Genomic DNA, 14,063 nt, shown 5'->3' with positions numbered 1-14,063 from the left:
CCGGCTTTGCTAGGGATAACGAGGTGCTCTAGTACCGGGGACCACAAGGTGAGAAACGGCACGGAGCCCGCAGAGAGTTCTATCTCCCGGCTGCCCTTGGGGTGGGGGGGGTGGGGGCTGGCAGACCCCCCAGGGAGGCAGTGCGTGCCGGGCCCAGGGCCTTAGATGTAGCTCTGGTGGAGAAAAATCCCCAAGAGGTCCCACCAGCTGAGGTGTCAGGGACCGGGCCGCAGGGCCGAGATGGGGGCCTGGCGGGGGCGCCTCCCACAGAGGCCTCGAGCTTACGACCGCTCGTGCAGTTTCCTGGAGAATTTCTTCCTTCATCCGCATGTTTCAGGGTTTGTTTTCTTATTCAGGCGTCTCTATTTTAAAAAAAATCTGTGTGTAAAAAGCGTACGTATTTTTCAATGTGTGGTTTTGAAAGGTAGCAGCAGATTCCTCCTGTAGTCAGGCCCCACCATGCTTCCTCCCCCAGCCGCCCTGCTTACTCCGGGCCGTAAATCACTTTCTTTTTCTTTCTTTTTTTTAATACTTATTTATTTGGGGGGCGGGGAGAGTGTAACTGGGGGAGGGGCAGAGAGCGGGGGACGGAGAATCTGAAGCAGGCTCTACACTGACAGGCTGACAGCACAGAGCCCGACACGGGGCTCGAACTCATGATCTGTGAGATCATGATCTGAGCCGAAGTCGGACGCTCAACTAACTGAGCCACCCAGGTGCCCCTCTGTTTTTTGTTTTTTTTTTTTTTTTTTAAGTTTCTTTATTTATTTTGAGAAAGAGAGAGAGAGAGAGCGCATGTCAGCATGCATGAGCAAGGGAAGGGCAGAAGGAGAGGGAGGGAAGAGAATCCCAAGCAGGTTGCATGCTGTCAGCTCAGAGCCCAATGCAGGGATCGAAGTTGTGACCCATGAGATCGTGACCTGAGCCGAGATCGAGAGTCAGATGCTTCACCGACTGATCCACCCGGGCGCCCCCATAAATCACTTCCTTAGTGGAGGGGTGGGAAACAAAGAGGAGACAGTCGTCCTTGGCACTCGGCAAGCCGCCTTCCGGCAGCCAAAGACCGTTTGGGTTTGCGCTGTGGAGGCCCAGCAGGGACGGCCCTGAGGCAGGCACTGCTTCCCCGGGGAATGCCCCCCTCCCCGGCCCTCAGCAGGCAACCTTGCCCCTCGGTGGGACCAGGACACTTTCTCCAGGCCTGAAGGTCTATGACCTTGATCCCCACCCTCCTGGCTTCAACCACGATGTTCAGGGAGATGCTCCGTCCTCAGTCCTGCGAGCCCGAAAGCAGAACCGTCATCAGAGGTGTTCCTGGGCATTGGGGGGACTCTTCAGCTGCCGATAAGGAGCAATATTTGGGTGGTGATGACACTTAAAAGATTGTCCGCTGATGATCTGAAATTCGGAGCTAACTGCACGCCTGTGTTCCATCTAGCAGCCCCGGTGTTGGGTACGAGACCCACATGAGTACGTGCCCGTGTGTGTTGTCGTCTCAAGACCTGACGTCTGGGAGTCCGGGGATAAGCATCTTCCTGGGTAAGGTCAAGAAATGCCTCTCGGGGGCTGTGCCTTCGGCGCTGTCTCAAGACAAAAGAACTCGAGGTCCCGGCGCGTGCGAACCAAGAGCCGGCTGCTGGCGGGGTCCATTACCACTGCCTCTGGAGGAGCTGCCCCCAGGACGCCACGCGTGATGATCCCGCACGGGCTGGCCCCAGGGCCTTGGGCTTGACGTCTCTTGTCTAGTGCTCGCTTCGGCAGCACATATACTAAAATTGGGACGTCTCTTGTCTTCTGCTGCTCAGAACCTCTGGGAATTACCATCCCTCCTTGCTGCCACTTGCTTGTAAAACCCACGTGAGATCTCGTCCCTCCTCTGCTCCAAACCCTCCATGGCTCCCGTCTCACTCAGGGCCAAAACCAGCGTCCCCTCTCAGTCCGCGCAAGGGTCCCATGCTATCTTTCTGCCGCCTCCCCTCGGAGCTCATCTCCCACCCAAACTGACCCCGCTTGTGTTCTTTGGAAACACCAGGGACTCCCACTGCCGGGTGGTGGCACCTGCTCTCTCCTTCCGCCAGGAACAACCTTCCCCCAGATGCGTCCAGGACTCACTCTTTGGGTTCACCTCTCTTCCCTGAGTCATAGTCTTCCCTCCATCCTTTTCACCCTCATCACCACAGTTTGGTTGTGTATTCTGTTGCTGGGGCGTCAGCCCCGCGAGGAAAGGGACCACGCCTTCTTTGCAGCTGCTCCGTACGTGTTTGCTGAAGGACTGATGGGCTGACTACTGCTGTCGCCTCTGCTCCTGTGCTGTCTGAGCAGCAGGACTCACTTGGTAATAGGAAGACCCCCCTGCAAGGCTGTCTCTAGCACACCTGAGCCTCGGCTCTTCCCCAGGCCCTGGATGGCCGTGCTCTTCTGGGCCCCGGTGCCTTCCATGCGCCCTCTGGTCCGGAAGACCCTTCTCTCCCTTGTCACCTCCCATTCGTCCCTCAAGACCTGGCTTGGGATCACCTCCTCCGGGAAGCCATCCCTGTAACTCTCGAGTCCTCGCACATGGTTCACCGGCCTCTCCTTGTCCATCTGCTAATTTGTCTTTCTGTCCAGCTGTGACAGACCATCCTCTGTGCCCCCAGGACCCAGCAGTGGCCTGGCCAACAGCAGGTACTCAGGATGTGATTAGCGGTTAAGTGAGCAATTACTTACAGTTTCTTTTCTTTTCTTTTTTCATTCCCCTTCACAGACCCTAGAACTTCACCTGAAACATCTCTAGAGACACCTGCTCTAGACCAGTTGGTTTCACAGAGGGGGCAACTGAGGAAGGCGAGAGGCGGGGGAACTAATTCCTGTCCGGCATCTCCTCTGGGCCGGGCACCAGCGTCTGGGCAGGGTGACGTCTCCTCTGGCCACCCCCAGATTCTGTGAGACCCTCAGTGGCTGTCCCTTTCTGGACAGAGGTCACACCCCCGAACTGAGGCTGTGGCTTGCTAGGACTCTCAGCTTAGCCTGAGTCCTTTTGGAGACAACTGACTTGGTACCTGCATTTCATAGAAAGATTAAAAGGGTTTCTGAATCCAAAAACTTCCTTTTCTGTTTCAAAGGAAAAGCCTGGAGAGCCCAGAGAGGAGAAATCTGTGTGTGGGGGCGGGGCGGGTCTGAGACCCTCAGACTGTCTCCCTGGGTCCCCAGCCAGAGCCCTGGGAGGCCGCAAGCTTCTGGGGAATCCTGTGTCGGGGCTGAAGATACCAGGCTCTAATCACAGGATCCTTTGAAAGTTACCATTACCATATATGGGGAGGGGGTCTTTGCAGATGTAATTAAATTAAGGATCCTGAGATGGGGGAGGGGAGGACTATCCTGGATTATCCAGATGGTCCTAAATGCCAAAGTGAGAGTACTTATAAGAGAGAAGCAGACAGAGATCTGAGGCACAGAAGGGGGACCATGTGGCCCCAGAGGCAGGGATGGGAAGGATGCGGCCACAAGTCAAGGAGAACGACCCCAAGCTGGAAGAGGCCAGGGACGGACTCTCCCCCAGTGAGAACACGGCCCTGCTGACATCTGGGCTTTCACCGCAGTGAGCCTAGTGTCAGACTTTGGGCCTCCCGACCTGCGAGAAAATTAATTTCTGGGTTTTTTTTTAACGTTTATTTGTTTATTTTGAAAGAGAGAGAGTGAGCAGGAGAGGGGCAGAGAGAGAGAGAGAGAGAGAGAAAGAGAGGGAATCCCAAGCAGGCTCCTTGCTGTCAGCACGGAGCCCTGCGCGGGGCTTGAACTCACCAACCGTGAGATCGTGACCTGAGCCAAAATCAAGAGTCGGACGCTTAACTGACTGAGTCACCCAGGCGCCCCGCGACAATTAATTGCCTTTGTTTTATGCCCCAGGAAATGAACACACGCCACAGCCGGACAGGGCAAGACCAGGAGGGCTTGGGGGGATAGCCGGAAGCTGCCGGGCTCACTGGGGCTGGGTACACGGCCGTCCTGTCTCAGACCTTGTGGTGCAGTCTACACTCCAGAGATGCCTCGGGGTCCCAGCACGTGGTGGTCCCAGGTGACTCGGCGCAGAGAAACAGCAACAACGGTATTCAGTCCAGCAGTCATTCAACAAACATTCCCTGATGGGCGGCAGACGAGAAAGGCGTGGTCTCGCCCCCCACCCTGCCCTTGACCACATGCGCTATTTCATTCATGCTTGGCGGCCATCCTACACGGTATCATCGGCCTCATTTTACACACGCGCAAACAAAGGCCCAGAGAGACTCTTTGGCTTGCAAAGGTCACACAGCGCCAGGTAGCAGAGCTCAACGGCCCGTGTCCCTCTCTCTGACTGATTCCCCAGCCACAATCCCGTGCCTGCCTCTCGCCTGCTGCCCCGAGTGGCCCTGGGCACAGTGACAGGGCGAGCGAAGAGCCTGGCATTCCTGCCCGCTGCAGCACCCGTACCCTGCACCAGAGTCTGGGGTCCCCTGGGGGAAAGACCCACCTTTCCCAGATGATAGGCTCAACTGAACACGCAGGGCCGTCAGGGCGGGCTCCGTGCGTTTCTCCCGCTGGGCTCCAGAGAGACCATGCAAGCTTCCCTGCGGGGCAGCCCGATGAGCCTTATCTGGAGGTGGATTTGTTTTCCACTCGTGATGACCCGATCGTGTTCCCTCACCTCCTGCCCGGCTCCTGGCTCGGCTCCTGGCTCAGGTTCCAGCTACACAATCAGCCTGACCATCGGCACCTCGGCCAGGCCCCAGGCTCCCGCCCAAGCTCACGGGAGGATGCTCCTGGCCTATTTCCAGAGCTCTCCATTGACAGACGGAAGCTTGTGAGTCCAGGAAGGGCAACGTGACCAGCCTCGAGCGTAGTCAAAAGGAGGAGGCCAGATAACTTACGATAAGAACAACGTGCAGGTGTCTCTCACCAGAAACCCGAATGACGGGCCAGCCTTATCTTCCCGGAGCGTGCGGGCTGGACCCCTGCCTCATCTGCCTCTCCCCGGGGTTTGTGCGGATGCGGCCGGGTCACGTGGCCTGCCCAGCCCGGCAGCTGGGGAAGGAATCCCCCAGGGCCCGGCCAGTGTCAGCCAGCACGTTCTCTGATGAGGTCTGTCCTTTTCTAAATGGGCTTGGAATTTGCAGAAATCTCCGGATTTCCAGCTTCCTCCGAGTCCCCTCCCTCACGCCAGCCCTCAGAGGAAACACGTCTGAGCAGCCCCCCCCCGCACCAAGACCCTCAAACTATCTCACTGAATCCTCACCGCTGCCTGTGAGGCAGGCTCTGTTGCTGTCCCCATTTTTACAGATGAAGATATTGAGGCTTAAGGTCTCCGAGGCGAGAGGTGATGCCAATGAGGACACAGAGAGACACTCAACGCCATTAGTGACAAGGGAAAGGCAAGTCAAAACCTCAGTGAGATCCCTTCACACCCACTAGGATGGCTGGAGGCAAGGGGACAACAGCAGGTGTGGCAAGGATGTGGAGAACAGGAACGCTCCTGCTCTGCTGCAGGGGCGTGCACTGGTGCAGCCACTGTGGGAAGCCATTCGGGGGCTCCTCGGTTCAACGTGGAGCCACCCTAGGCTCCAGCAACGTCACCTCGAGGTGGCCGCCCAAGAGCCACGAAAACATCGGTTCACACAGGAAGTCGGGCACTAGTGTCTGTAGCCGTGTTGGTCATGACCGCCGAAAAGTAGAAACAACCTAAACGTCCATCATTTAGGCTGATGGCTGGTTAAATAACACGTGGTCTCTCCGTACAAGGGGAGAGTATTTGTCCACAAGAGGAATGAAGCACTAATACCACAATGTGGAAGGACCTAAAAACGTCACAAGGGGGCGCCCGGGTGGCTCAGTCAGTTGAGCGTCTGACTTCGGCTCAGGTCACGATCTCGCGGTTCATGGGTTCAAGCCCCGCACCGGGTTCTGTGCTGACGGCTCAGAGCCTGGAGCCTGCTTTGGATTCTGTCTCCCTCTCTCTCTGCCTCTCCCCCACTCATTCTCTCTCTCTCTCTCAAAAATAAACATCAAAAAAAAAAAAAAAAGTTATGTGAAGCGAAAGGAGCCAGTCACCAAAGGCCACGTATTGTGTGGTTCCATTTATAGGAAATGTCCAGAACGGGGAAATCCACAGAGACAGAAAGAATAGTGGCCGCCAGGGGCTGAGAAGGGCGGTTAATGGGCAGGGATTTCTTTTCAAGGCGATTAAAAAGTTCTAAGACTCACTGTGAAGATAGTTGCACAACTCGGTGAATAGACCAAAATGCCCTGACTTGTACCCTTGAGGTGGGTGCACTGCGTGGTATGTGAATTACACCTCAATAAAGCCGTCGCCCCCCAACCAAAAGGAACGGTGCCCAGTGGGCCCCCAGGGCCCTGCGTGGAGCCCGTAGCCTGTGTATCACCGGCCGGTCCCTTTTTGCCTCCCTGTGGGGCTCCGGGGGACCTGCGCACAACTCCTCCGGTCAGCTGCCCCCCAGGGGCCTCCCCGGGCCGAGGCCCCAGCCCTTCCCTCACGCGGCGGGACCCACACACGCAGGACGCGCCGGATAAGCACCGCCGAAGGCAGGTGGTCCACTGAGACCACGGGCTCCTCCAGAGAGGAGCACTAAGGATGTCTTCTGTCTTCTGCAAGTGCCAGGGCTTTGACATGTTTTTCCGCCCGAAACAAATGAGGCGGGAACCCTAGAGGGTGTGTTTACACTAGGTAGAGAGTTCTCCAGTTTGGCTTAGAGGTTGGAACGTGGGGTCCAGGGCTGCAGGGGCATCTGATCCCCAGCACGGACTCCACCGACCCCAACCCACATTCCGGCTTTATTCTAGCCATTCGACTGACACCCTCGCCCCTTACAGAAGGGCTTAGAGACAACCTCCAGCCTTTGCAAACGATATTTTAAAACCAGCTCTCGTCTCATTACATAAAACGACGTACGGCGTTCGTGGCCACGGCCCTCCGGTAGGCTGTAAATTCGTACTTAAAGTCGTTATTTGTTATTCCAAGTCCAGTGGGAAGCCTCTTGCTAAACTGGCTGCACAGCCTTTGTGTGGCGGTGCCGTGGGATCAAGGAAACAGTGTCTGTGTCAGAGAGATGAAGCGCAGACTCATAGTTTACTTTCCAATACGTTTCTACGATCGTTTCTTTTTAAAAAGAATTTTTTTAAGTTTATTTTATTTCTTTTGAGAGAGAGAGAGCGTGAGCACTGGAGGGGCAGAGACAGAGAGAGGGAGAGAGAGAATCCCAAGCGGGCTCCGTACCATCACCACGGCGCGGGGCTCGAACTCACAAACTATGAGATCATGACCTGAGCCCAAATCAAGAGTCGGTCGCTTAACTGACTGAGCCACCCAGGCTCCCCTATGTAATCATTTCTTTCTAATCTCAGACCCTGTCTCTTTATCCGTTGAGTTTGTTGATTAGACGGCCTCAGGAGCTATCCAGCCCTAACCCCCTCTTTGGCACATTAGCAAATAATAAATCACTAGAGCTTTTTGGCAATTAGCAGCTCATGTTCCTCTCGGTGACGCCTTTCCTTGCTGGTGGTGTGGCCAAATTTTTCAGAAATGTGTGTTTATGCTTTTAAATGCAAATTTAACTCTGTGGGAAAGAACAGGTTTTGAAAAATCTTGCCCCTTGCTTTGTGATCTGCCTGTTGGAACGACTCATAATCTGCATTTCAGATGCTTCCAGACCACAGCTCAGACGATACGCTCTGAACATTTCATAATAAAAATAGATGACTTTTTTTTTTTTTAAGTCAACCGGGAACAAAAGTCAATGGGGGGCAGATACAGTGGTTCACGAGTGGAGGGCCGTACTCCGCCCTCTTGCCATTAGGTGTGGTCATGTGACTTGCTTGAGCCAGTAAATTCCAACAGTGGCAGCAGGGGCCACTTTTGCATGGGAGCATTTAATCGTCCGTGTGGCGTCTCTGTCTCTCTCTTTGCCTGCCTCATAACGGGGGAAACGTGGGTCCCTATGGAGGCATTCGGCTGAGCCACCGCCTAGGTCACCCACCCTGAGAGTTACCCAGATCCGCAAAGGACTTTGCATGAGCCAGAAGTACACCTTTGTTGCCTTAAGCCACTGAGATTTGTTCTTTTCCAGAGCACACTGGACCCATCCTGAGTGACACAGTCGGTAAAAAACAAAGGATCTGTTTTGATGAATATAAAGATTTGAAATCAGCAGCTGTGGATGACGATGTGTATCTTTCACCCGTCTCAGCCATCGATTTTCGTATTTTATTCTGACTGCATAGATTCGAGAAAATACAGTTAAGTCGTTGCAAACACTAGCAGCTTCATTTTATTTTAAATGCATAATGAAGTTTTTTAAAAAATCCCTCTTGCTCTCTCAAGAGTGCTCAATTAGAATGAACCCTGGGTGGCTCAGTCAGTTAAGCGTCTGACTTCGGCTCAGGTCGTGATCTCACAGTTCGTGGGTTCGAGCCCCGTGTCGGGCTCTGTGATGACAGCTCGGAGCCTCTCTCCTTCCCCCTCCCCCACTTGCACTCTGTGTCTCCCTCTCTCAAAAATTAACAAACATTAAAAAAAAAAAAACCTGTTTAGAATGAACCCAATCCCTTAAAAGAACAGACATGGTAACTTGCATTTCCAAGTTGAATTCCCAACAGCTTGTAACCTGTATATTCTTGTCATAAGCGTTAAGGCCCCGGAAGGGTACAATGAGAGGAGACTAGGATTCACTAGGCAGAGAGGGAAAGATTTGGACCTGAGGTCCCTGAGTGGGGAAAAACACCTATTTTGGAACAATGCTAAGAGGGTCGGACCACAGCAAGCCCTCTCAGGCGTAAGGTTCCTCTTAAGAATGGAAGAGAGCCCACCTACCCCCTCAGGTTTCCCCTCTGGAATGTGACCCAAGACCTAAGTATGGCCTTAGGCCACCCCTTACACAATGGAAACAAGCCAATGGGGAATGGACAACCCAGTGCCTACAGCTCTCAAGCCAGCAAGGGTAGAACCTGGGAAGGAACAAGGAAGGGAAGGGGACGCTGACCAGAACCTTATAAAACAAGGACCCTCCCCTATAGTCCTTGGCGTTCACTTTCCAATGTCCCTTCTCTGTAAAGACAGCTTTCTTCCTTCCAGATCTTCTACTCTAATAAAGTTTTGCCTCCTGCTCATTTTGTGTCCCCCTTTTCCTTCGTTGAAGCGGTGAGACAGCGAACCCCGGGTATTGTGGTAAAAAATCCTGCAACCCACTTCAGATTCTGGAGCAGGGACCTGAACCAAGAGGAGTGAAAGGTTACTCGTTTGCTGCTCGGAGGGGCTCGGGCCTGATGAGGGCCGGTGCAGAGCTGGGGCCTGAGCCCTGCCTCCTGTTGGGACACAGGACACGTGGGCAGGGCCACGTCACCTGTAGGATCCTCAGAGGCCAAAAAGGAAAGGAGGCTTGTTACGGGTCACACAGCAATGAACGCCACCCAGACATATCTATCCCCGACACCCAACTTGTCCAGGCCGGAACCGTTCAACCAGACGGTCGGGGGTGGGCGCTCCAAGGGTGCAGGGCCCCCAAGGAACCGCAGAGTCAGGGGAGGGGCCCCGGAGGAGGCAGAGCTGCACTGAGGCCAGATGAGAAAGAGAGACAGAGAGCAAGCAGGGAAGGGGCAGAGAGAGTGGGGTACAGGGGATCCAAAGCAGGCTCCGCGCTGACAGCAGAGAATCCAAAGCCGGGTTCAAACTCATGAACCGCAAGATCATGACCTGGGCCGAAGTCGGACACTTAACTGACTGAGCCCCCCAGGTGCCCCCCGCCAATGTGTTTTTACAGACCAACCCTGGGACTCTGCCAGGTCACCCCCGAACCTCTGGAGACGAGCATCTGTCCTGTGGACCTTCCCGATGGGGGCACCAGCACAGACCACGGCCTCCCTGCAGCCTCCCTGCTCCCACACTCTGCAGTTGCCAGGCCCCCCCTGGTCCCCCCGCCCTTCCCCTCCTGAATCAGCCTCACCCTCTCCCCTCAGGACCATCTTGCCAGCCTCCTCCTGGGCCTCTTGACCTCTAGATTCTCTAGTCCCTCCACCCTACACATGGAAGCAATCCGGGTACCCTCCTGGCTGGAGTTCTCACTGACTCCCTATTGCCCAAGAGATGAAACCCGAACCCCATTACTCGCCTAGAAAGGGGGAAGCCCTCATCACAGGAGGGGAGCCACCTAGAGAGCTGAAAAGGCCCAGGGACCACGCCTGCCACCTCTCCTGGGGGAAGACACTTCCTCTCCAAGAGTAGGTCCTGAACAATGAAAATGTTTTGCTTTAATCTCCTTGTAGACACAGGCCCAGGTCCTGAGGTCGGTTGGTAAAACCCAGGCCAGGACAAGGAGGGACAGGGAAGTGGGGCTCTCTCTGGGCTCTGGGGGCGCCGGGAGGAACTGAGATACAGGTGGCCCACTCCAATGTCAGGCCCTGCACCCTCAGAAAAACCTTCTTGTTTCCAGGCAAAGAGAGATACTTGGGGATCCTTTGGGGGACCCCAGAGAGATACTGTCGGCTGCACCCCCCCCCCCCAACCCGGCTGAATCACTTGGAACAGCTCCAGGACCCGCAGAGCTCTGAGGGAGGTGATAAAGACAGGGGGCCTGTCTGCTGCTCACCGCACAAACACAGGGAGGCTGGGGCCCAGAGGGGGCACGGCATCGGTGGGAGGTTGCACAGCAGGAGAAAGAGAGTCCCTCTGTTGGCTGAGCACTTAATTGGGTTAGGGGTGTCCATCCTCCCCACACGCACGCCCTCCAAAGCAGTGAGGAGACTCACCACTGAGGCTCAGAGAGGCTAAGTGACTCACTCAAGGCCACAGACCCCGGGAGTGGTAAAGCAGGGATTCGAACCCTGGGCTCCCATGCACTCGCATTCAGTGCTCCTCTGAGAATACAATGGCCTATTCTTTGGTGCTTGGAACTGTAAAACTGCTTTGCTGGAAACTTTCCCAAACATGTGGGGACTGACAGCACAGAGGCTGGATTCTCTTCCTGCAGAGTTCTGCCGAGAGGGGAGGGGACAGACCACGAGGTCAAAGGCAGGAAGAGACAATCAACAGACCCAGGATGTGTGGAGCCAGCACCTTCCGGCCCCTCTGTCCAGCCCCCCAGAGGGACACGGTAGGGCCCCATTTTGCAGACGAGGAAACGGAGTCTCCATGGGGAAGTGGCCCATCCGTGCCCTGCTTCACTAAGGGGCAGAGCCAGGCCTAGAATCCAGACAACTGTACGGGAAGTCCCTTCCCTGGACGTGCTGTGCAGGCTGGCAGCTCAGTGCAGGCGGGTTCCTGCTATAAATACAGTGTTGACTCCTGGTAACCTTAGCCTCCAGGCTCCCCTGTCCAGGCACAGGGCCATGAACCCAGGAGCCGACTGCCTGCCACTGTGCTCCTGATCTGTGAAGTTTTCCTGACACGGTGACAAGGCACCACATTTTTTTTTTTTAAACAGGCTCCAAATTATTGGAGACAATGCAGAACTGGCTAGCCATCTCCAAAGTGGGAAGGGCTGCTGTTCAGATGAGAGCGCAGATGGCCTACAAGACCCCCAGCCCCCACCCTTGGGCGAGCAGGGTGGGATTTCCTGGATGGGGCTCTTGGTCTAGGTGTGAATCCTGACTCTACCGTAATTTACCCACGGGACAAACTTGGACAAGTCTGTTTGCCTCTCTGAGCTTCAGTTCCCCCAGCTATACAGTGGGGTTCATGCATGCCCCTCCAGGGATCGAACAATGTCTCCAAAGTGGCCAGGACACAAGACACAGCAGACCCCGTGTTCCTTTCATGTTCCTCTTTGGCTGCAGCTCATTTATTGGTTGAATAGTAGTTACAACAGCTACACCTGTTAACAGTAAGCCTGGTGTTATGTTAACTGGGTTACATGCCTCCAGTCACTTACCCCTCGTTGGAACTTAAGGAGCTAATGTCCTATCATTGTTAACAGATGAGGAAACTGAAGCACAGTGATCCGGAATAATCTGCCCAAGGTCACACAGGTCACACAGGTCGTGGGTGGAGAGCGGAGAACTGTCCCAGGCCCGGGGATTCGTTTGTGCAAATAAGTAGAAATATTTCACAGCAGTCTCCCGGACCCATTCACTGCCGCGGGGTTGGAATCCTAAAAAGTCTGGCACTTTAGACGACACATTCCAGGAGACCCCTCCCCAGTAAACAAACACGCACCCTTGCCCCCAGGTGCTGTCTTTACTCCTGCCAACCAGATTGCACTGCGAGTCCAGCCCGGCAGAGACCCGAAAGCATCCCACGGTATTTTACAGGCAGGAGGCCAAGTCCTGAGCTTGCCAGAGGTGACCTTCCCAGCTAGGGTGGGCAGAGCCACGGTGGTACCTGCCAGCCCCCAACCCAGCTGACCGTCTCCTACACAGCGAAGGGGCAGTAAAGGCCGTGTCTCCTCCCAGCCTCCTGGACACACACACACACATGCACATGGCTCCCATTCCATCGCCCTGTTGGGCTAAATATTGTTCTGGCCCTTCCTGAAATACCCATCTACATGCGGGTGGTTTTACAAGCTGCTAAAAGCAGGGCCGTGTCCCTGGTGGCGGGAGAGAGCTATTCCGGGTTCGTGTCAGGTGTGGGCAGAGCCAGCCAGAAAGGGCCTGTCTGCTGCACACATCCCCCCGCCCCCCCCATACTGGCTCCTCGGCGGACAATTCCTGGCAGCCAGCACCACTGACGCCTGGCGGAAGAGGGTGAGGTCAGGCCATTTTTGTCGGTGTCCCCCTCCCCAACACACACACACACACACACACACACACACACACACGCAGAGTTCCAATTCCGACTCGGCCAGGTCCAGGCGCCGGGATGGTCCCTCAGACACCATGCGGGGGAGGGGAGGGGGCACACTGCCGTCACTCACAATCTCCCCCAGGACCCCAGGACAGCCAGACGTGCCCAGGATTCTCCACGGTGGTGCTTGGCAGATAAGGGATCCACGGGCCACTGCCGTGCCGTGTCTTAGGCAACAAGCCGCAGCTGGAGGGGCCAGACCGGGATACACGGGCTCCTGAGCCTCTGGGCTCCTGCCCAGGACCCTCCACCTGCTGCTTCCACGAAGACACCACCAAGTCCTCACTGCACACCCGGCACCAACAGATAGGCTTTCACCCGCCGGCACAGTGGACCTTCCCAACCACCTGTGGGTGAGGAACTATTACCACTGTCCCTTTTTTCACTTAGGGGTTCTGAGCCTCAGACATGTCCACCCCAGAGCTCGTCTTCAACCGGAAGGAGCCAAGGGTGGCCAGGCAGGGGCACAGGCAGCCAGTCCTCACCAAACCCCTTGCCCCGGGGAGGGCAGGGGGCACGTGAGCAGACCCCAGTATCCGAGCACCCCTCTGCCTTTGCGTCCCTGGCCGTTTCCAACCTAGAAGATTTGGGGACCCGCGGGGGAGCCTGCCTTGTGCAGGCAGGCCGGGGGCTCAGAACTTCCCGGAGGTCTCAGACCTTTGGGGAATCAGATGGCAACTGTAGGCTCCCCCACCCCGGACCGGTGTTCACACACACTCGTTTGCATGCGGCCGTGGGGGCCCATGGCACCCTGAGCCCACTGAGGGGCCCAGTCCAGACCCTGCCGCACTGTGGGGGTGAGCTCCGCACCCCCCGCTGGCGGCGGGAGGGGTTTGCAGCAGCCACAGCCCCCTGCTCTAGCCCCATCGGGAAGGCAGGGGGTGCGGCAGAACTTAGCTTTGAAAGTCCAGTTCCCCTTCCAGGAGCACGGCCCTCCCCCGCCCCCCCCCCCCATCAGGCATCAGGCTGGGAGGAAGGGGGTCCAGCCCCACAGCTGCCTGCAGCCTGGGGTGGGGGCGCCCGGTGCCCTCAGCGACCAGGAGCTTTGGCTCTGCAACCGGAGACGCGGTGGGTAAATATAGCACTGCCACTCACCGGCCGAGGGGCCCTCGCCGTCCGACATGGTGCAGGAGACGGGCGGGCAGCCGGCCACCAGCCTGCGGGGACGCTCAGAGCCGTCAGTGGCTGTCACCCACCTGGTGGGGCTTGGGGCTGCCGGGCCTGCTCTGCGTCCAGTCCCCAGGCAGCGTCCCGCCCCAGCCGG

General features: G+C 56.3%; 1 protein-coding gene across 1 annotated transcript in view; it reads right to left on the bottom strand.

The window, feature by feature from the left end:
- Window positions 1–14,063, bottom strand: part of EML1 (EMAP like 1) — a 185,823-nt gene extending 171,760 nt beyond the window's left edge. The window contains exon 1 of the mRNA XM_042944258.1: window positions 13,895–14,063. Within this exon, the coding sequence (XP_042800192.1) occupies window positions 13,895–13,922 (28 nt within the window). The 5' untranslated portion in view covers window positions 13,923–14,063. The remainder of the gene's footprint in view (window positions 1–13,894) is intronic.

Source organism: Panthera leo, chromosome B3 (genome assembly GCF_018350215.1).
Source record: "Panthera leo isolate Ple1 chromosome B3, P.leo_Ple1_pat1.1, whole genome shotgun sequence".
Lineage (NCBI taxonomy): Eukaryota > Metazoa > Chordata > Mammalia > Carnivora > Felidae > Panthera > Panthera leo.
The sequence above is the reverse complement of the archived record's forward strand: the minus strand, read 5'-3'. Positions and strand labels throughout refer to the sequence as shown.